This window comes from Polypterus senegalus, chromosome 14 (genome assembly GCF_016835505.1).
Source record: "Polypterus senegalus isolate Bchr_013 chromosome 14, ASM1683550v1, whole genome shotgun sequence".
NCBI classification, from domain to species: Eukaryota; Metazoa; Chordata; class Cladistia; order Polypteriformes; family Polypteridae; genus Polypterus; species Polypterus senegalus.
In genome coordinates, this window is record NC_053167.1 from 114,562,501 (window position 1) to 114,585,467 (window position 22,967).

General features: G+C 37.5%; 1 protein-coding gene across 1 annotated transcript in view; it reads left to right on the top strand.

Moving 5' to 3' along the window:
• Positions 1-22,967, top strand: part of dennd1b (DENN/MADD domain containing 1B) — a 393,949-nt gene that overhangs the window by 17,009 nt on the left and 353,973 nt on the right. Inside the window, exon 2 of the mRNA XM_039734662.1 lies at positions 18,702-18,766. Within this exon, the coding sequence (XP_039590596.1) occupies positions 18,702-18,766 (65 nt within the window). The remainder of the gene's footprint in view (positions 1-18,701; positions 18,767-22,967) is intronic.

Genomic DNA, 22,967 nt, shown 5'->3' on the forward strand with positions numbered 1-22,967 from the left:
ATCAAGATAATAAAAGTCACGCACTGTTTTGTCCATTAGAGACTCCCTGATATAAGTACAGTGGGTACGGAAAGTATTCAGACCCCCTTCAATTTTTCACTCTTTGTTATATTGCAGCCATTTGCTAAAATAATTTAAATTAATTTTTCCCTCATTAATGTACACACAGTACCCCATATTGACAGACAAAAAGAATTTTTGAAATTGTTGCAGATTTATTAAAAAAGAAAAACTGAAATATCACATGGTCCTAAGTATTCAGACCCTTTGCTCAGTATTTAGTAGAAGCACCCTTTTGAGCTAATACAGCCATGAGTCTTCTTGGCAAAGATGCAACAAGTTTTTCACACCTGGATTTGGGGATCCTCTGCCATTCCTCCTTGCAGATCCTCTCCAGTTCTGTCAGGTTGGATGGTAAATGTTGGTGGACAGCCATTTTTAGGTCTCTCCAAAGATGCTCAATTGGGTTTAAGTCAGGGCTCTGGCTGGGCCATTCAAGAACAGTCACAGAGTTGTTGTGAAGCCACTCCTTCGTTATTTGAGCTGTGTGCTTAGGGTCATTGTCTTGTTGGAAGGTAAACCTTCGGCCCTGTCTGAGGTCCTTAGCACTCTGGAGAAGGTTTTTGTCCAGGATATCCTTGTACTTGGCCGCATTCATGTTTCCCTCGATTGCAACCAGTCGTCCTTTCCCTGCAGTTGAAAAACACCCCCACAGCATGGTGCTGCCACCGCCATGCTTCACTGTGGGGACTGTATTGGACAAGTGATGAGCAGTGCCTGGTTGTCTCCACACATACCGCTTAGAATTAAGGCCAAAAAGTTCTATCTTGGTCTCATCAGACCAGAGAATCTTATTTCTCACCATCTCAGAGTCCTTCAGGTGTCTTTTAGCAAACTCCAAGCTGCATTATTGATTGATGAAAAGAGATGTTGAACCAGGAGTGTTTCAAGCTGATTAGAACATGGTGCCAAGTACCTTTTGCTGTGCACCTGTTTTTGTGGAGTGCTGCCATCTCAGGCTAAAAGTACTTAATTTGAAAAAGCCATGTGTGCTATTTATGCTTCATGAAAATCAAGCCCACAGATGAGCAATCCTTCCCAGAATGTGAATTGGTATGATGCCCCTTGTGGAGAGTCATAATGCAAAAAAGAAAAGGTTTGTGGAGAAACATTTTAATCATTTGTCAATCTCATGCTATTCTGAGAAACTGTATCTGTTGCAGCATCACATTAGGCAGTTTGTTAGGTCAGTAGATGGCTGCAAGGCTCATAATGTATGCAATATTTTAAATCTCTAATGCAGTTTTTTGGAAGATGATTCCAGAAGAGATTTATGTGATCAAATATGTGACAAGAAAGGGATTTATTGTGCATTATTCAAGTTTCCAGAGTTGTACAGAGTAATGGGGATTGTGGAAGAGAGGTGAAAAAGAGAGTGCAGGCAGGGTGGAATGGGTGGAGAAAAAGTGTCAGGAGTGATTTGTGACAGACGGGTATCAGCAAGAGTGAAAGGGGGAAGGTCTATAAGACAGTAGTGAGCCTAGCTATTGTTAAACGGGTTAGAGACGGTGGCACTGACCAGAAAGCAGGAGACAGAGCTGGACGTGGCAGAGTTAAAGATGTTAAGATTTTCACTGGGTGTGACAAGGATGGACAGGATTAGAAATTAGTACATTAGAGGGTCAGCTCAAGTTGGACAGTTGGGAGCCAAAGTCAGAGAGCCGAGATTGCATTGGTTTGGACATGTGCAGAGGAAAGATGAGGAGCATATTTGGAGAAGGATGCTAAGGATAGAACTGCCAGGGAAGAGGAAAAGAGGAAGGCCTAAGAGAAGGTTTATGGATATGGTGAGAGAGGACATGCAGGTGATGGGTGTAACAGAACAAGACGCAGAGGACAGAAAGATATGGAAGAAGATGACCTGCTGTGGCAACCCCTAACAGGAGCAGCCGAAAGAAGAAGAAGAATATTCAAGTTTCCAGAGTTTATTTGACTCCATTAGGTTACCTCCTAGCAGACCTGCCTGTCACAAAGTAGTTCAGTGTGACCGTACAGATGCAACCCTTATTATATCAATATAGAGGAACAATACCTGTTTGAGCCAGTGCTCAATATGTCATTAAATACCCACGATTACTGGGATATTCTGAAGAAAATAGACTAATCTTTCACAAAATACTATTGTGTTGCCACATTACTTTCCCTGTCAAGCAATACAGATACACTCTGCTGTTTTGACAGCACCCAATGACTAAATAAGAATCCATGCAGCAGAGAACCTGTCCATATTTGTACCTCTGCTTTAAAAAAATAAAAACTTCATGACACAAACTGGGTTTAGGAGAATGCAACCTGCTTTACCCCTGTGTAAGTGCTAGTAATATGAATTGGTGCTTTTATATCTTCTCATCTTCTCACAGCTAATGCAGGATCATAAAATGTAGTAATAAAATATTTTCCATATATCACAGGTGACCAACTGATGTGTATTTTTGGAATCATTACTCCTTCTGATATTGAGGAAGTAAGTAGAATTGTGTTGCCATACTGGCTTCATGTTTACTGTCAAACAGGAAATTTAACACATTATTAAAGAGGCTTTTCCGGAAAAAGGTCAGGAGTGTTGGATTTAATAGCATACAGTCCAGAACATTGGTTGCTGTTGTTGAATCAGTTCCAATTTTTGAGAATATATTTAACCAAATTGTGCAACTGTAGAGAACTTTTTATTAGTGGGTTTCTTTATAACAAATGAGTCGAGAATTAATTTTGTATAATTCTATTGAAACCTTGGAAAAAATGGCTGTGTAGTAATGGTGCTTCTTCCTGTCAAAAGTTAATCGGCTAACATGCTGCCTTTCCAGCAATTTCTTGGCTACACAGTGTATATCATACTTGTTTTTATGTTTGACTGGTCATTGTGTTGTGCTTTCTTCACATAGAATTGACTCCATGGCATTTGAATCTCTAACAATATCATAGCTGCAGATATCCTGAATACTGGGGTAGACACTGACACTATGGAAAGCTTACATGGATTAATCAAACTTTAGTGCATTATAATACAATGGCTACTGAGTTTCATGTTGAAGTGGCAAACATAAAATTAAACCAAGCTAAAATTCAGGGTGGGGTTTCAGATGAAAGAGTGTTTGAGTAAAAGCACTACAACAGTTGGCTTAAAGGAGTGTTCACAAGGTGATAATCCTTTCGACTGCCTGGAGAGAAACTTTCAAAATTGGTTTCCTGGGCTCCCTACTGAAAGGCTCAAAGTTATGCAGACTCATCATATTTTCTCATTGTCTCTTCCTGATCTGGTACTCTAATACCTTGTTTCTAGAGGTTTATAGATGAGCTGTGTTTACTGAAGGCAACATTACTACTGAATGGACATATCACTTGATTTGTCCACTATAAGGTTCTTCACAGAATTGAGTACAGGTACAGTTCAGAAGAGGAAATCATTAAATCCGATTACAAAGAAGGCTAAAGCATCTGGATTGCAGATTTTTTTTCCTGTTCTCTACTCTTCTAAAAATCATTTTGGGCTATTATGTGAATCCCCTGAGGTAGTAATAACCTGCATAGAGACTATTTTTACAACAATGGGATAGGCAGTGTTTCTTAATACTGCTAGAGTATATGTTATTGCTTCTCTGTGAGGCAATGATGTTTAGCCATTGATTATCAGTTGGGATTTTTGATGAATATATTGGGATGTTTTTTCATGGTTATGTTAGTTTTAGGGTTGTTTTAGGTTGTTATCTTACTATCCTCTTTCACCCTTACTCTTTTTCATGGTCACTGAGGTCCTCTGATTAGAAGTTATTGGTCTTGCCAAATTCTACACTTAAGCTTAGAGGTGACCATGCTTTTTCAGTAACTGCCCCTAAGGCTTGGAATAGTCTTTCTTTTTATATTAGGTCAGTGCCAACTTTTTGCATTAGCTTTTTCAACTTGTATGCAAGTATTTATTTTTGGTGTATTTATATGTATTGGTGTATTTGTGGAAACTGTACAGCACTTTGGTCAACTTCTGTTTTAAATATGCTCAATAAATAAAATTGACTTGCCAGGCATCAGAAAGCCTCAAGTCTCTTTCTGGAGCTTGTTCCTTTTGAGGCAGTCACACCGCTCTTGATTAGTTTTGTTTTTGTTACAAGTAATGTATAAATGAGATAGCAGGAAATTGTGGGCATGTGGTAGTACTTAAGTCATTTTTTTCTTGTGCTTTCCCCAGTATGGTTTGCTTTTCTCATTTTCATTATTCTATAGTTATTCTGATAATTGGAATTATGGGCTAACTTTACTGTGTTCCTCTTTAAAGTGTTCTTTCTTAACTTACTAAGTCTGGGCTTGAAATTCAGCCTGGAATTGAGGGCATCTCACACACTTTTAGGATATGTTCACATTACAATACTCATTGCTCAATTCCAATATTTCGCTCAGATCAGATTTGCCTATCTTAACAGTTCACATTCATAATTACAAGAGGCCTATATGTATCTGTAATGTGAATGCATCTGTCCTCCAAAATGGTGCACATACATTAATATGTTTGTGCATGAGTCATCTGCGTAATCAACAACAAAATTCATGTTTGTGAGACAACTTGTGGTATTAAAACTGACAAAATGAAGATGCTAGTAGCTAGTGTTTGCATCACAGTTTGCTGTGGAGGATGGCAAACAGTTACATGACTAGGTCAAGAAGGCAAAGACAAAAAAAAAAAAATCCAGACAGCGAACTTTTGCTGTTTTTGCAGTAGTTGCTGGCACTGTGGCACCAAGAGATGTGTGGGTACAAGAAAGCTGCCAGCAATGGTGGGATCGTGACTATTGTCATAGCTGTAGCTCTCTTCCATTGTTGTCACCAGCAAGCATCAGCAGTGTGGCAAAACGGCAGCGCTCAGACCATGTGTATAAGCTAAAAAGACACATGAATTCCAATCTGACTGTTCTCATTCATGTTGCATGGCCACAAATCTGATATGTGTCTGATCTAGGACCACATATGAAAGTGGGTCGAATCTGATTTGAAAAGATCAGATTTCTGTGTCTACATAGCCTTAAAACATCAAATTTGTGTCACATTAAAGCAAAAAATCAGATTTGAGTCACTCCACTCTGGTAATGTGAATGCAGCCAAAATTATTCCCGCAAACCCAGTATTTGTAATGTGACAATTTCCCACACATTTCAAGTTATTCTCTCGATCATGTTCTTAGTGGATTTAATGTCTTTGTTGAACTATAATTTTTAATTGTGGGTAATTTGTTGCTGAGAAATTATTTTATACTTTAATTGCTGCAGTTTTGTTTTTATTGTGCATTAAGGATGTAGTCCACTTTTACTGTCTGTTGCATCTGTTTAGTAAAATGCAGTTGCTGAGTGTCAGTTTTTTCAGCGACTTCCACTCTAGGAACTTGTCTTATTTTTTGCTAAAAAGAAAGGTTACTTAAAGTGCAAAGATATTTTCCTTTGCACAAATATAACATTTCAGGAAGGCAGATTAGAACTGATTAGTAAATTCATATTTAGTTTTACGTAATAATTGCTACCTGGCTTCACACTGTTCCTTGAGTTTCCATTGAACAGTAATTGCAGTTCTTAGACTGCTTAAAGGCATGTTAGATCAATTTCTTGGATTAAGCTTTACTGTTTGTATACTTTCAAGTAGTCGCTACTAGGTATCAGTCCCACTTCTATAATTTCACAGTGTCATACACTGTGTATGCAGTAATTTGAAAAATATATTTTAAAAACCTAATGTAATCATTCGTTTTGTTATGGAAGGTTTATAGTGAATTGATTACATTTAAATAAATGAATGCAAAATTGGACCGATGATTGAAATGAAAATCAAATGAAGAAATAGGCAGACCTGTACAGAAGATAACACTTGATTTTGAAAAGTAGAAAAGAACGAGAATGGTGCAGACACAAAATGCATAACATTAAAAAAGTGCAAATGATAACTTTCAAGAAAATTGGCTAAGTATATATTCATCCATCCATCCATCTTCCAACCTGCTGAATCTGAACACAGGGTCACGGGGGTCTGCTGGAGCCAATCCCAGCCAACACAGGGCACAAGGCAGGAACCAATCCTGGGCTGGGTGCGAACCCACCGCAGGACACACACAAACCCATCCACACACCAAGCACACACTAGGGCCAATTTAGAATTGCCAATCCACCTAACCTGTATATATCCATGGCTTAAAATGAGAAACAGAGAAATGTGTTTTTCAGTTTGCAACATGTTAGTAGTTTGAGATTTAACAGTTGGTGTGCTAAAGCATCCACATTAATTAAGCATTGAATTCTACCACACTTAATGCCACACTTTAAAGAAAGTGAAAAGCAGAACAGGTTAAGATTGCAAGGGCTACAACTGTTGAAGCTGCTCACACACAAGGTGATGAAAAGATTAATGGCTACTTGAAACTGCATATTTTGTGCACAGAAGAAAATATCCAGTTCAAAGCTTATTGAATTTCTTAGATTTTTGAAGGAAATATAATATTCTTGTTTAAAACAACTTAACATTGATAAACCAACCTATGAATGCATTCTGAAAGACGATTTGCCAGAAATGCACCAACCCATTGCCAAGACACTCACAGAAGATAAAAATTGGTTTAAGGACAACATTTGCCTTTAACTTAATACTTGAACATTCAACAGAAATTAGCAAAAGCAAGCATCTTGATGATACCAAAGGGCTTTTTTAGGATCTTTGAGATTGTGGATGAATAAGTACAGTTATGACTAGTGCTGGGTGGTATGACCAAAATTCTTTATCATGGTATTTTTCAAAATTAACGGTATTCGAGTGGATGTTAACCACATTTTCCACTACAATAGACTGGCTAAGAATAACCCATTACACTGTCATGAGAATTGTACATTGTACAAAAAATAATTTTAATGTGCACACAAGTATTAATACAGGTTTGCATGTCCCCAAAAAGTGTTATAATTTTCAAGGGGGTAGCACTAATCACATTGCATGACAATTGCAGTCAAAATATAGAACCTTTTTATTGAAGAAATTTTGCGAACAACTTAAACTATAATTTTGACAACATATTTTCAACCATACAAAGAGGCATTTAATATCCAGAGGTGCTTGTCAAAAGTTGTATTCCATTGATCATGTCTTAGACAAGGAATAAATAGTAAATAGTTTTTGTAGACCAACTACACTTTCTGTTAATGTTAACAATGTTCCCACTGACGCTTTAGCTTTTTGGATTGTATTGGAATTGGTTATCTCGATCCAGCGCTTGCTTTTTTTGTTGTAGGCAGTACCTCTAGCAAACTTGTCTACAAGTGACGTCTAACTCGAGAGTCCTCTAGCTTTTTCAGTTTTACCTGAGGATGTGGAGGGTGCCAATCTTAGTTCCATACATTCATGGCACTCCAAAGCATGTTTACAACTAAGGTGGTGCAGCAAATTGCTCGTGTTGACAACTTTCACTTGACAGCATTTGCAGTAAATAGCTGTTTGGACCACATCCGACTTATTAAAACCAAAGTATCTCCAGACAACAGACACGGCTCCTTTTTTCGGCAAAGTTCATCATGTTCAACTTTATCGTCTGCTACAGCTTCACTTTCGGAATGTCCTCTGTCCATTTTCACTGCTCAATACCTCCACTAATGCATGTACTCCGTTGCGTGCATGTTTAGCTGTGTAGTAGTGAAAAAGGTTCCCCCTTAAACAGTTTCCAGCTGCGCCACATTTTGAACATTGTTTACACTATTTAAACCGATGTTGTGGTATTAGAAAAATTCATATCATAACAAAAATAAAAAACGGATTTCGGTATATACTGGTATACCTCCCAGCACTAGTTGTGGCCAAAAGTTTTGAGAATGACACAATATTAATTTTCACAAAGTCTGTAGCCTCAGTTTTTACGATGACAATTTGCATATACTCCAGAATGTTTATGAAGAATGATCAAATGAATTTCAATTAATTACAAACTCCCTCTTTGCCATGAAAATGACCTTATCCCAAAAAACCCATTTCCACTGCATTTCAGCCCTGCCACAAAAGAACCTGCTGACATCATTCCAGTGATCCTCTTGTTAACACAGGTGAGAGTGCTGACGAGGACAAGACTGGAGTTAGAATAGAGAGATTCAGTTGTCGTGAAGAAGGTTACAGGGCTCCCAAGAAAGTCCAGGACTAAGTTGATTCAGCGCTGGGATCGGGGCACCAACAGTGCAGAGCTTGCTCAGGAATGGCAGAAGACAGGTGTGAGTACATCTGCATGCAGAGTGAGGCAAATACTTTTGGAGGATGGTCTGGTGTCAAGAAGGGCAGCAGAGAAGCCACTTCTCTCCAAGAAACAGGTCCGGGACAGACTGATATTATGCAAAAGGTACAGGGTTTAGACTGCTGAGGACTGGAGTAAAGTTATTTTTTCTGATGAATAACCTTTCCGATTGTTTGGGGCATCCGGAAAAAAGATAATCCAGAGTAGAAAAGTTGAGCTCTACCATCAGTCCTGTGTCATGCCAACAGTAAAGCATCCTGAGACTATTCATGTGTGTTGTTGCTTTTCAGCCAAGGGATTGCGCCTAAGACCTAAATCCCACTGAGAACTTGTGGTCACTCCTCAAGAGGCAAGCGGACAAACATAAACCCACAAATTCTGACCATCTCCAAGCAGTGATTATGCAAGAATGGGCTGCCATCATTGAGGATTTAGCCCAGAAGCTGATTGACAGCATGCTAGGGCAAATTGCAGAAGTTTTGAAAAAGAAGGACCAACAGTGCAAATATTGACTCTGCATAAATGTAATGTAATTGTCAACAAAAGCCTTTGAAACTTACAATATGCTTGTAATTGTACTTCAGTATAGTATAGAGACATCTGACAAAAAGATCTAAAAACACGGAAGCAGCAAACTTTGTGAAAACCAATACTAATGTCATTCTCAAAACTTTTGGCCATGACTATAGACTGTTGCTTAAGATGTGAAACACACACTTGGTGAAAAAAACGTAAGTGTAATTAAACTAGTAGCAGTTAGTATAGATATATCTGCTGTTATTACAGGCTGCTGCCAAGGACTTGTTCTAAAACTTGGAATTATTCAATCCAGGAGTAATTGAATATACAGTATATAACTCGCTGACTTGCCCTTCTGTATAAGTCATGCAGCCAAAAGTGTACCATAAGTAAAAAAACTCTGAACCTTACTGTGCCACATACAATATGATGGTGATCAATTTGAAGTGTAGTGACATGTTGTATACCAATTGTTGAATGCCGTGAGAGATGTGGTAAAACAAATGGCTGCCACTAACATTCACAATACTGGTAAAGCTTAAGCTGTTCTTAAAAGATAGGTATGGAATTATTCAAATTATTGCTTCACCAGTGTGGTATATATGTATTTATAATGCTAAGTTGTGTTCTAAAGTCAGGAGTTTTTTTTTAAATATTAAAAAATATCTTGCCCTACCCTAGTGCTTTATAAATTAAAGTCTAGGGGCACAGGGCACGACTGGTTGAAGACCGAAAAATGTACCGAATTTTGCAAGCCAAGAAAGCATTGATCCACATATTAAGATTACACACATGTTGTAAAATAGCCTATACATGTTGCTTTCAAACAAGAAAAAAAATATTATGAAGTGCTGCTGTTTTAAAAGAAGACTGTCTGCCTCAAGGATTGTCTTCAGTGGCAGCAACCTTTCACATCAAGAACATGGCATGGTTTCCTCTAGCCTGCTTATTGACACCTGAACACTCCTTCATTTTAGCCACCTGGCTTTGTGAAAGTGTGAGAAAACACAGCTCTAAATTGGTGAGGATGTGTAAACTTCCCATGGACAATAAAAAGGCAAGAGGTTCAAACCCAGCACCCTAGCGATGGCGCCTACCTACCGCAAAACATAAGAATTACTCATCTATTCAGTATTTTGCTAGTGAATGACATTTCTATTGCTAATACACTGCAGCTTCATTTTTCGCTGTGCTTCACTTGCTGCTGCAGTGTAGTTACTTCCCTGGAAAACTTAAGGAACTGCAGGAGGCTTCCTCAGTGAACGACCAGGTAGATTTTTGCTTGACTCTTTGACTGTAAGTAGTCTTCCATGGAAAAAGAAGCACTACACATTTGCAGGTCTGCTTTTGGTAGGTCTTCTGCTTGGGTTTTCATTTATTTATTTAATTGGCTGATGCCTTTATCCAGTATGACTTGCAACATTAGAGATACAGTTGGTTACATTATGCCTCACCCTGCCTGCCAATCTAAGCACTACAAGTCATAATTTTAAGATATCTTAATTATCTTACGAAGTCATTGTGAACTGTAAATGCTTTTGTTTGTCATTTGATTTTCACACCCTGGAAATGTACATTTTTTTCTAAAGACAAAATCGCACTAAGCTTTTTTTGCTGTCTCCATGACATCATGTTGATTTACTTCTCTGTTTACATGAGAGCTCCTGCCAAGGAGACCACTGCTACTAGACCCAACTACCCTAAGTGAAAGGAAAGCATATGCTTACCTCAACAGAAATAGTACCAGGAATATGCAGTTTAAAAGATAATTTCAAGATCTTATTTTGTTGTTACATACATGCCTCGAAAGTATGGAAGGCATGTTGTCTTAAATTAAAACTTTCAACCTTAAAGTGGAAATATTCAGTAACTTTTATGCTTTTGTGTTCCAGTCATACCCTATGCTCTTAGACATACTTTTTAAAGCCCAGGGAATTCAAGATTTTTTTTTTTTTTAGTTATAGGACTTTAGAAAATAATTTTATGTTGCAAATGCATATATACAATGATTGCCATGTTTGTGAATACATAACTTCAGCTTGAAAAATACCAAACTTTCTGGCAGTGTTAAAGGATAACTTTATGGTAGTCTGTCTCCTAATTAATGATGTACTGATGTATGTTGTCCATATCTCTAAGCAATTTCAAAGGGGAAATGGTTTGACTCATTGTTCAGGATACAAAGGAAGTCTAAAGAAATACAATATAATAGATCATCCTGGACTATCTGAACAGGAGTTTTTCATTTCTCTTAATGTCAACTAGTTCAAAGGAGATATGTTATTTGATTACTACATTCAAGAAACCCTGCCTTTGACAACATGAAAATTAGATATATGAACTGCTTAAGACAGACAAAATTGACAAACAGTTCCCAGCTGATTCCATTAAGCTTTTTACTTGGGTCACTATTTTGGAACCAAAGAAAGCTGTGCTGTTGCTGCTAAATTAGAAATTTCAATCACGAGAAATGTGATAACCTGTAGAAGCCCTTCTCTTCAAATGCCAGTGTAGAAGAAGCTAGGTCAGAATTTATCTTGCAAATGCACATCATGGTCTCCAAAAACTTACATGCTTCATTTTCTTTGCAACAGTTTGCGGAGACTATACTGATGTATTTTCTCAAGTCACATTTACTCAAGTCACATTTATTGTCTTGTTTATATGATACAATGAAATTGTTACTTGCATGTTTCTTCAGATCAGCTGACAAAAATGCAACTGCGTTTGTCACAAATTATCAAATACTCGCAGCTTGTGGTTTGCTTCATAGGACAGCTCTGGCCATAGTGTGACATGTGTTCCAATAATTCCACAGAGCAAATATCTTCATTTTAAATGTTTTACTAAAATTCCAAAGCAAAAAAGTTCACACAAAAAAAAAAAGAAAAAATTGAAGGAAAGAAAGGTAAAGTTCTTGTTTAAAGAAAGTTTAAGGCTTATTTATCTTTTTTCATTTCTCAACCATGCAGCTGTACCAGTTGGATAAATAGCAGGGTCACTAAGCTGGGTGGCCTTTTCAAAGATGATGGGGAATTATGCATGTATTCATGTAACATTCATTGTTCATATATCATCAATTTTTTTCTTTCATCAATTACAATGTGTTTCAAGAACACCTGGAGCCTCATGCATAACGCTGTGTATAGAATTCACACTAAAACATGTATGGACAAAAGTGGAAATGTAAACATGCACAAAAAAATTCAGATGCACAAAACCATCAGTAAGCCATCTTCCACACACTTCTGCTAAGTAAATCCCAGTCAGCATGAAAAGTAATGATCATGCATGCGCCTGCCGCCCCACCCTGACTCCTCCCACAATTTTGCATATTTTAATATGCAAATCAATATAAATAGCCCCTTAAGTTTAGCGTTCTATGAAACGACAATGGCAAAAGTACAGGAAAAATAAAAGAATTTCAGTAAATACCAAGTGGAGGCAGGGAAAAACATACTATTTATTGGTTTAAGCAGTGGTATAAACAACTGAAGGAAGTTGATCAACTGACAGAGTGATGGAGATACTTGAAAGTTCAAGGTCAGAAAGTCGCACATTGCTCAAAATATAAAAGAAGTGGTCAGATATCAAAGTCGCCATAAAAAGGCAAGTCATTGCCCACCGTCTTGAGTGTCATATGGAAGTGTTTTAGGGTACCGAGCAAAGAAAATAAAAAATGGGCACAGTTGGGGGAAAAAAAAGGTCAAAATGTCCACTTCAATCTGGTAGTTTATTTTGTCATTAAAGTGGAAAATAACAAGCTTAATCTTAAAATCGTTTAATTTACTAGTTTCTCAATTGCACGTTAAATGCTTCATATTCTACTGTATGTTTTCTTCTGTGTACTCTGTGTGTGAATCACTCTTTGTGTGAATCACTATGTGCTTCTTAAACAGGCTTTCTCTTACGCCGGCAGGACACAGAATACATTAAATTGTTCAGAGGGCTGTAATATCATATGTGTAAATACTAAGATGTATACTTGATATCATTTTGAGGATGATAGGAATTAAAGTATGTATTAAACATGTGTGCATGGTGGTGCAGTGGTAGTGACGTGCTGGCGCCCCGTCCAGAGATTGTTCCTGTGCTGTGCGTGACCCTCGATTAAATAATATATTGCAGCAGTACTGTCTCTTTCAAATGTACTAACCTCCAGTTCCTGTCCTTCCTTTTCTTTCTCCAAGTAACTAATTGGCACACAATAAGTTCTTTAAATGTAAAACCATATCTAAACTTAGAACGCCGATTCTATTTGATATACTGTATATATTTATATATATATATATATTCAGATATGTTGGAGGGACAGAAAAATGAAGCACTGCTCTGCCCTGAGTGGCATGAACTCAAGCTACGTCACTGTATCCGGGGTGGATTCCCAACAATGGTCCTCTTGTTCTTTCTTCACACTCTCGATGACCTGACTACACTGGAGCTGCGGCAGGTCCTTATTTACAAATCAGCTTACACACCCTGTTGGCTTTATTTATGGTGCACTACGGAGACAGCACAATTCTGATTGTTCTTTCCAGACCACACATTTTTCTTTGTTTTATTGTTAAGCCAAAGCAAACCCATCCTGTAGTATCATATTTGTTACATAAGGAGGAAAGTCCACGGGCCAAAACACGGCTCAAACCCTCCTACTTCATTCAGTCAGCCAAGGAATGGGAGATGAGAGCTGACCTGGAAAAGAAATCTCTGTTTTCTCAAAGTCCCACTTGTGACTCATCGTGCCTCTTGTAAAGTGACGTCCACTGCTGATTTGCATCATTTGTCATAAAGGGGCGAGAGGGGTTTCTGTGTGCGATGTGGGGGTGGATGGCCCTCCACTTAGTGCACAGGTACAGGATCGCCCGTGACCCTAATTGACGCCATGAGCTTCTGATTGCCACAGCTGTGCCATGTCCCCATTTTAAAGGGAAGCATGAGTATGAGGAAAGGAGAGAACAGAGGTCAAAGGAGAAAGGAGAGAAGAAGGCAAGAAGCGGAAGGAGCGGTGTGAAAGAATGAGAAAGCGGCGAGCAGACAGATAGCAGTGTGGAGAGCCCCTGGAGAGGAGGCGGGTGGCGAGTGCCCAGGGGGCTGCTGTAGTAGGGATCACTCCACTTGAGCATCTTTGGGGAGCTGGAGTGATCAGGTGGCCACAGAAGCCCAGGAAGGCAGCGGAGTCAGAGCCTTGGACTGAGAGCCCCATTGTGAGTACCATGGCCTTTGGGGACCAGAGTCTAGTTCTGGGCAGGGAGCCTTACCGTCACTATGGGAAGGACCTGTGGAAGGTCAGCTGTGTCTGTTGGTAGGGCAACTGCTCTGCTGCAAGGCCCGTATGGGATAAGCAGAGGACCGCCAGTTAAAAGAACAATGCTCCAGGATTTTAGAAAGGAAACTTTCCTGCCAGATGGTTTTAACCTTTTTAATGGATTTATGTATTTGAATTTTAACCTCAAATGAACACTTAATTTTACAGATTATTGATTTTTAGAACACTTTTTATGCACTGCACTATTTGTTTAGACATTCTTGTAATGTTGGACAGTTTTAATAAATGCACTGGCTGTCTTTTTGTTTACACCATCCCACTGCTTTGTGTGTGGTGTCCTCATCTGTTCAGCTCATCCTGGTCATGACTATAGGCAGTGGGATGAGACCCATCTGGAGAAATCTCCTAACAGTGTGGTGTGCCTTCCTTATGAAGGAGTGTCAACCTGCTCCATGATGTAAGGAGCAGGGGTGACAGAGGACCAGTAATAGTTTAGTGGAGATGGAGCTTCCAGTGGGTACTGACTGGAGGTGGAAGGGTTGGGGTTTAAAGCGGGGCTGAGATTGAAGGCAGTGGTGTCAGGTCTTCTGTATTACTGGGAGAAAGAAGAGGTGGTGAGAATTAGAATTAGAATTAGAATTAGAATTAGAACAATCTAGACGAGAACAGGCCATTCAGCCCAACAAAGCTCGCCAGTCCTATCCACTTGTTTCCTCCAAGAAAACATCAAGTCGAGTTTTGAAAGTCCCTAACGTCTTACTGTCTACCACACTACTTGGTAGCTTATTCCAAGTGTCTATCGTTCTTTGTGTAAAGAAAAACTTCCTAATGTTTGTGCGAAATTTACCCTTAACAAGTTTCCAACTGTGTCCCGTGTTCTTGATGAGCTCATTTTAAAATACAAGTCTCGATCCACTGTACTAATTCCCTTCATAATTTTAAACACTTCAATCATGTCACCTCTTAATCTTCTTTTGCTTAAACTGTAAAGGCTCAGCTCTTTTAATCTTTCCTCATAATTCAACCCCTGTAGACCTGGAATCAGCCTAGTCGCTCTTCTCTGGACCTTTTCTAGTGCTGCTATGTCCTTTTTGTAGACCAAAACTGCACACAGTACTCAAGATGAGGCCTCACCAGTGCATTATAAAGGTTGAGCAGAACCTCCTTGGACTTGTACTCCACACACCGTGCTTAATATCCTAACATTCTGTTAGCCTTCTTAATGGCTTCTGAACACTGTCGGGCGTTGATAGCTTAGAGTCCACTATGACTCCTAAATCCTTCTCATAAGGTGTACTCTCGATTTTCCGACCGCCCATTGTGTATTCAAACCTAATATTTTTACTTCCTATGTGTAATACTTTACATTTACTGACATTAAATTTCATCTGCCACAAATCTGCCCAAGCCTGTATGCTATCCAAGTCCTTCTGTAATGATATAACGGATTCCAAATTATCTGCTAATCCACCTATCTTGGTATCATCTGCAAACTTAACCAGCTTGTTACTTATATTCCTATCTAAATCATTTATATATATTAAAAATAGCAGCGGCCCTAGCACTGACCCCTGTGGAACACCACTCTTAACATTGGCCAGTTCTGATGAGGTTCCTCGCACCATCACCCTCTGCTTCCTGTGTCTGAGCCAATTCTGCACCCATCTAAAAACATCACCCTGAACTCCCACTTCTTTTAACTTGATGCCCAACCTCTCATGTGGCACCTTATCAAATGCTTTCTGAAAGTCCAGATAAATAATATCATAAGCTCCACTTTGATCGTATCCTTTTGTTGCCTCCTCATAGAATTCCAACATGTTAGTAAAACACGACCTCCCTCTTCTGAACCCATGCTGACTGTTCAGAATAACTCCTGTCCTTGTCATGTGTTGCTCAATCTTATCCTTAATAATTCCTTCCATTAATTTTCCTGTGATGCTTGTTAAGCTTACTGGCCTATAGTTGCTTGGATCTGCCCTGTCACCCTTTTTATATAATGGGATGATATTTGCCATTTTCCAGTCCTTTGGAATCTCTCCAGTGCACAGTGACTTCCTAAAAATATGTGTCAAGGGTTTATATATGTACTCACTAGCCTCCTTAAAACACGAGGATAAATATTATCTGGGCCTGGTGATTTGTTTGATTTCATCTTATTTAATCTGAGCAGCACTTCTCCCTCTACAATTTCCAAATCCCTCAGTACCTCCTTAGTAGTTGCGTTTACCTCTGGGAGGTTATCCACTTGCTCACTTGTAAACACCTCAGAAAAATGTAAGTTTAGGGCATCTGCTATTTCATTGTCTGTATCTTTTAATTCCCCTTTACTATTCCTGATGAACTTGACCTCCTCCTTAACTGTTCTTTTACTACTAAAATACTGAAAGAATCTCTTGGGGTCTTCTTTGCCTTATCTGCTATATTCCTCTCCAACTGTCTTTTAGCCTCTCTGATATCCTTCTTAATGGTTGCCCTCATTTTCTCATACACGCTCACGGTTCTCTTTGCAGTCATTAGTCTTATATGCCTTATACAGCAGTTTTTTCCTTTGCAACTTCTTTTTTAAATCTTTATTAATCCATCGTGGAGTTTTTTTTAGTTTCCTATTACTTCCAAATTTAGGTATGTATCTGTCCTGCATTACATGATTCTTCAAAACTTGTATGGAATATTGAAATATCTTCATAGTACATGTTTAATTATTCCATCCATCTATCCATCCAGGGTTGCACCAGTCCTAGCAAACATACAGCGTTAGGCAGGAATAATCCCTGAACGGGGGGGCGCCAGCTCATTTTACCACAATGAAGTTAAAAACGTATCTGTGTAATATAATTTACATACTTCACTGCATTTCATCTTAAAAATGATATCAAGAGCTCCACGAAGATAGCGCTTGGAAATCTAAATTTATTTAGAAACCAGCCTTCATGATCTGTAATTACACACTCTCTTCTATTGAATTGAATTCCTTTATTGTTGTTGTATGTTACAATATGCAAATCCTCCGTAAACGTATTTTCCTATAAAATGATAAAATAACAACAATAAGAATGATATGATGATAAAAAACAATGGAAAATACACATTATGTAAGCATAAGTAGCTCAGGATGTGCAATATTACAACTGTAGTACATGTTTCAAGTGAGGTAATTGTACTTTATAAGTATAAACAGTTTTACTGGGAGCACGTGATGGACTGATTGATTGTGTTTAGAGCTTGATGAAACTGTTTCTGAACCGCCGGGTCCCGACAGGAAAGGCTGTGCGCATGGCTGAGGCAGTGTGTTTTAGGTACTTTATTCCGATAATCCTCCTTCCAGTCAGCTGCTGTAGAGCTGTGATTCCAAACTCGGATACAGTAGGTTAAAATACTCTGAGTGATGCACCGAGGTTAACAACGCTAAAGCATTTATAGTATTTGGAATAGTTTGGCAATTCTGTGCACCATTATTTTGTTACAGGTTGATTACAATCAGATGCCTTAAACTAATGAGCGATATGAGGTTAATTTAAGTGTATTTGATAAAGCCGTGTCAAGGATGTGAATCTAAAAAAATAAAGGGAAGCCACACAGGAACAGTAGCACTGCTTTGATGCAGGGTGTAAAACCAAGCAGAAAACTTGTGTACACACAGGTTAAGGCTGGTGTGAGAATGTGCGTGGCTTTACACCAAGTTTAGTTTTTATACATCGTGATGTGAGGGTTGAAATGGACGTACGCAACATTTTTGTGCATATGCACTGTTTATACATAAGGCCCCTGCTGTCCAGATTAGCTCTTTCTTACCTGTCCATTGCATTTTTTTTTGTATTTTTAGCTCTTGTTTGTACCTGGGTGCACCAAGAAGGTCTCCTTTATTGTATTCATTATTTTGTAAGTTTTTTAATAAGGATTTGAACATTTCCCAACGTTGTTCTCATTATCTTGATTCTGAAGGCAATAACCACCCCTGAGATTACATATTTTTTTTTTGTCCATCAATGTAAAAAACACAGGGCAAATAATATAAAAAAATAATTTTTGAGGTGGAGCATTCCTTGAAAATCTTTATATGAGAACTAACTTGAATCAAGATGTATGTTGTAAAATTATTCAATTCTGATACATAAAGTTGATTTAATATGTGTATATATGGTTCTCATTGGGTGCAGGAGTTTTCTTAGCTCTGCCACTGCTGGTTTGTTATATTAAAATGTGTGACAAATCGGCAAAAAGGTAGCAGTATTGAGGAACTTGAAAGTTACTTACTTGCTGTTACATTTGTTTTGAAAAAAGGCTTGCATTCCGTAAATATTTGGCTAGGCAGCTATCAGTGATTTTGTTTTTTTAATCTAATTTCAATTGTTTGGATTATGTAAAGACACAAGGAGTGAATAAATTTCAATTTCATTTGTAAATACTGGAACCCTTAAATACTATTTTAAGTGCTGGCCTGTATGCTTATATATTAACTACTAATTACTTCAAATGTTGTACTGCGTTACTGCTAACCTTTTGTTTGTTCATGATAATCCTTTGCTTGTTGAATTAAAACTTCATTTTATATAGATATGTAAGAGAGAGAGGTAGTGGAACATATTTTAAGACTGTTCATTTACCTCTCTTGTTAATTAGGGAGAATCCAGAAAGAACCTTCGATCTTCTGCTGCAGGTGGGGTGTCCATCATCTGAAAATGAAGGTAAGTTCCTTTTCACTGTAGTTCTATAATGGTAATGTACAATTTTGTAAAGTTATAGAAGTGCAATTAATATAATAAAGTTTATATTGTGGATAAAAAAATTACTGTCAAAAAATTCTCATACACTTTGAGGTACATCTCAGTTAGTGTTCAGCAATTTGTAGCGGAATTCATTATGAATCTTTGTTTCATATTGTACGCCTAAAAGTGTTATTCTTTTAAAAATTCTTATTTTGCTTGAATTATTTTTTATAACTTTGATATGAACTAGATAAATTATTTTTAGGTGGAGATTATTGTTAAACCCGATTAACACAATACTAGCTTTCACAGCATAGACACCAGAGACTCCTTTGGTAAATGTTTTTGCCACTTGTGAATTTCTAGATGTTATGATATTTGACTTTTATTTACAAAACCCATAACACTCTCTCAGTATCCTTTGGGGAAGCTGGTGAACAGCATTCATGTCTCCATTCTATGGCTGAATGGTAGGCTGGGTTTCTGACTAGTTTATTTAAGGACATTGTATGTTTTTGTGAGCTGCTGCATTGTAGCTTTGACTTAGTAATTCAGGTCGTAGTCAAGGTGAACACTGAAAACCTTCACCAGTTTCAGCTGTTGCAGAGAGCCACCACTTTTATTTAAAGTTTTTTTTTTCTTTATTCATTTCCTCTTCTGGCCTGAAAAATACCCACGTGTTCACTGAAAACTAACACTATTTGTGACAGTGCCACAGTTATTCTATGCAGCAGAGACGTTGTTGATATTCTGTGTAGAGTTTTGCTAAACATAACACTTTTTCCTTATGCTGAAATGGTGCATATATTTATAGAAAGTTTTTGTTTTACACATAAGTTTATAACCTTTAAATGCTAGATAATACTAGTTCCTCAACTGATTATTCTGCAACCAGTTTTTATGATTCCATTGCTCACACATGTTGAAAGTTTATTGTTCAATAATAAGTGAGTTATTCGTTTTAAGGTGACTACTATGTAGCCAATATATAAATAATGTAACTATAGACCATGGCACAGTCCTGTAACATGTAAGAACTACTGTATGTTTATATATTTATCATGTTATTAGTATCTGTGTTGCAAAATTAAAATCATACATGCAAGTTATGTGTTTAAGCTAAATACTCCATGTATTTTTTCAAAGTATATGCAAAACGTTTTCACTTCATGTTGCATCTGTTATTTTTTTCTGCATTTTTGCTGTTGTCAGATCTGTCAACACTTTCCATGATAGTTTTGATCATTGTCAGTTTTACTAACTCACCTTTGTACTTGAGCTTAGTCATATCCAAATTCCAAACCACTGTTTCAATAAGCCTTAGTGATAAAGTGGAGTATATGTTAATAAGCTAATTATTGAAGTGACATGTTGGGTTTAATAACATTGGCTTAGATTATCCAGGAATCATTTTGGAGATGTTTGCAGTTGAATGGTTACTACTCATAGAAGGTTGGTCTGAGAAATGAGAACTTTCAGAGATGTTAATGAGTGTTGCTTCTCCATTATTATACGTTAACTGTTGTGTTTAAAAAATCTGTGGAAAATGGTTTGCACTTAAACAGCACCGGTAACAGTGTAGCTCACACTCTTTCTAATTGGTATGCACTATCATGTATGTTTGTGGATATGTGTGTATATATGTATATGTGTATATACATATATATATGTATATGTGTATATATATATATATGTATATATCTAATAGATATTATCTATCTGTCTCTCAGCGTAGGTAGATTAAAGAGATGTTAAAGCTTCTGTACTCAGTACACAGAAGTCACAAACTTTAAATTATCTTAACATTTTAAATGCCTTCATTTATTTATTTATTTATTCCGTGCTGGTTTACAAGTTTTGTCAAGCAATTTTCTTTGTATGTCAACATTTTCTCTTTTAGAGAAATGCAACGTATGATTCATGTAGTTTGTTTTCTGTTCCTTAATAGCTCTTGAGCTGTGTGCTGCTGTGGGTTTGTGGGTGTTGCATGATAACAGCTCAGAAGTGTTTTCCTCTTTCAGTTGTTATCATGACTAGTGGATCTTGCACACTAATGGTAGTCAATTAAAATTGTCAGATGAGCTTAATTTGGGTGAGGCTTAGAAGCCCATTTTGTTTTATTTCAAGAAGAAACATGGCAAATGTGCATTCTAACTTGTAAAGAACAAATTTACACAAAAGGCTAAACATCTGACTAAAACATTACTCCTTACCCTGTGCTGGTGCCTGAGACTTATTTATCGATTGATTCCCCCCATTTAAATTTGAATCAGGAGGATCTGCACATAACACACCGAGAGGCTTAAATGTATAGTTGCTTGTTGCACAAGAATCCCTCAAGGCTAAAGTCTTAACCTGCTGTATCCCTAAGACAGTGGCGCTTAGTTTTGTAACAGAATACGCTATCTTTGGCTTGTCATCACCTAGTGCTGCTGTCCAAGAAGGCAAGCAAGCATAGGTCATTCTGCTAGAAGTAAAATTAAGTGGCCTTCAACTCATAAGCACAGGTTATTGTTTAGCTGTTTGAAAGAAATAGGCACAAGCTTTTCATATTTAACTTTTACATGACCTAAAGCTAGCTAATAAAACACATTTTGCTTTAACTTATAATGCGTTGATGCATAAATTAAAATTTTCTAAACAAGCAGCTTATCCAGTACTAATACATTGTAATCATCAATGTGAAAGGTTAATCAATTAGGGTAATTCCATACCCCCCGCATCCATGTTTCCAACCCCAGTGGACGCTGTACACTCCTCTTGCTGCTAAATGGGAATCGGTTCCGGAAAGCGAGTGTATGTGTGTGCTGACGCCGATTAACTTGATGGGCAAGTTTTAAAAAACAAAAACAACATAAAAGCAATTTATAAGTTAAATCTAAAGAACCGCTGGCTATGACATGCCTCATCAGTTAGGGGTCCAAAATTATTAGCAAATGTTCTGCCTCTAACCCTTGCAAATTTAAAGGGGTGACCTGTAATTTCTCCTGCTATTTAACTGTAACAGAGAACTTGATCATGAGGATACAGTGGTTAAGCAAATTGCCACATACCTGTATCTTGAAAGCAAATATAATAAGTCGCTGCACTTACAAAGCAAAGTATTTTATCTAGTTCCTCTATACATCAGCCTTCATGTTTTTGCTATGTTATTTCTATGAAATGCTTAGGTAACTTGTTACAGACACAAAAGCACTTGGCCATCAGATGCTCTTTGTGAAGTTTGACCCACTTCCCAGATCATGCATTATGTGCATCCTGTAGCCAACTGTGCGTTTTGTAGTCATCTAGTTCCATTTCAAGAGAAAATGAGAATTTATGAAGCAGACATTGAAAAAAATAAACAAAAGTAGGTCACCTAGCAGTATCATTTTTCCAATAAGAAATAAAATTGAGGCACAAAATTTTAATGTGCATTTGATGTTTTAATTATTAAACTGTATGTTTTGAATGTGAAATAATCAGTTTAAAGTGTAAAAATCTAATTGGATGGAAATCTAAAAACATGAAAATTACTTTGAAGGGTATACTTCTACTTGATTGTATATTTTTACATTTTATCTTCAGTAAAGGTGTTGATTGTGCTGCATGGTATCAAGAAAAAAAGTGTGGTGGTATACTGGAAAGAGGGAAGGTGTTAAGAGTTCTGTGTTGGTGAGTGTGTCCTCATGGGGATGGCACTGCTTTTCTTCTTTATGTGAGGCCAGCCATTTAAAAAAATACTACAGACCATATCAAGAAAAAACAAAGAGAAAACAATTCTGAGGCTTTGAAATGTGTAACTTTTTAAATTGGTGTTTAACTTTTATGAAAAGACAATTTATATTTCATCGTAAACTACATTATGTATTAAGATATTTTTAAATAAGATCTGAGCTATGAAACTATCATTATAGACCTACTTTCTTGTAATGACTCACAAATACAGTATCTGCTATCCATGAAATATCTGAGCATGCCAGTTAACAATTGTTTAAAAATAATTAGTTGATTTACAGAACTCTAGCTCAGTCTTGCATGTTGTGTTCTCTTTTTAATCATCATCTGCAATAGGGATGCAAATTTTAACCAGATTTCATAGTCCGTTCTGACGCCAGACATGGCAGTGCCTTGCTGCTCACATGCTGGGTTTTCTGAGGTGGTAAATTTTGAAGAGAGACTGGTTACGTGGGTGTCAGAA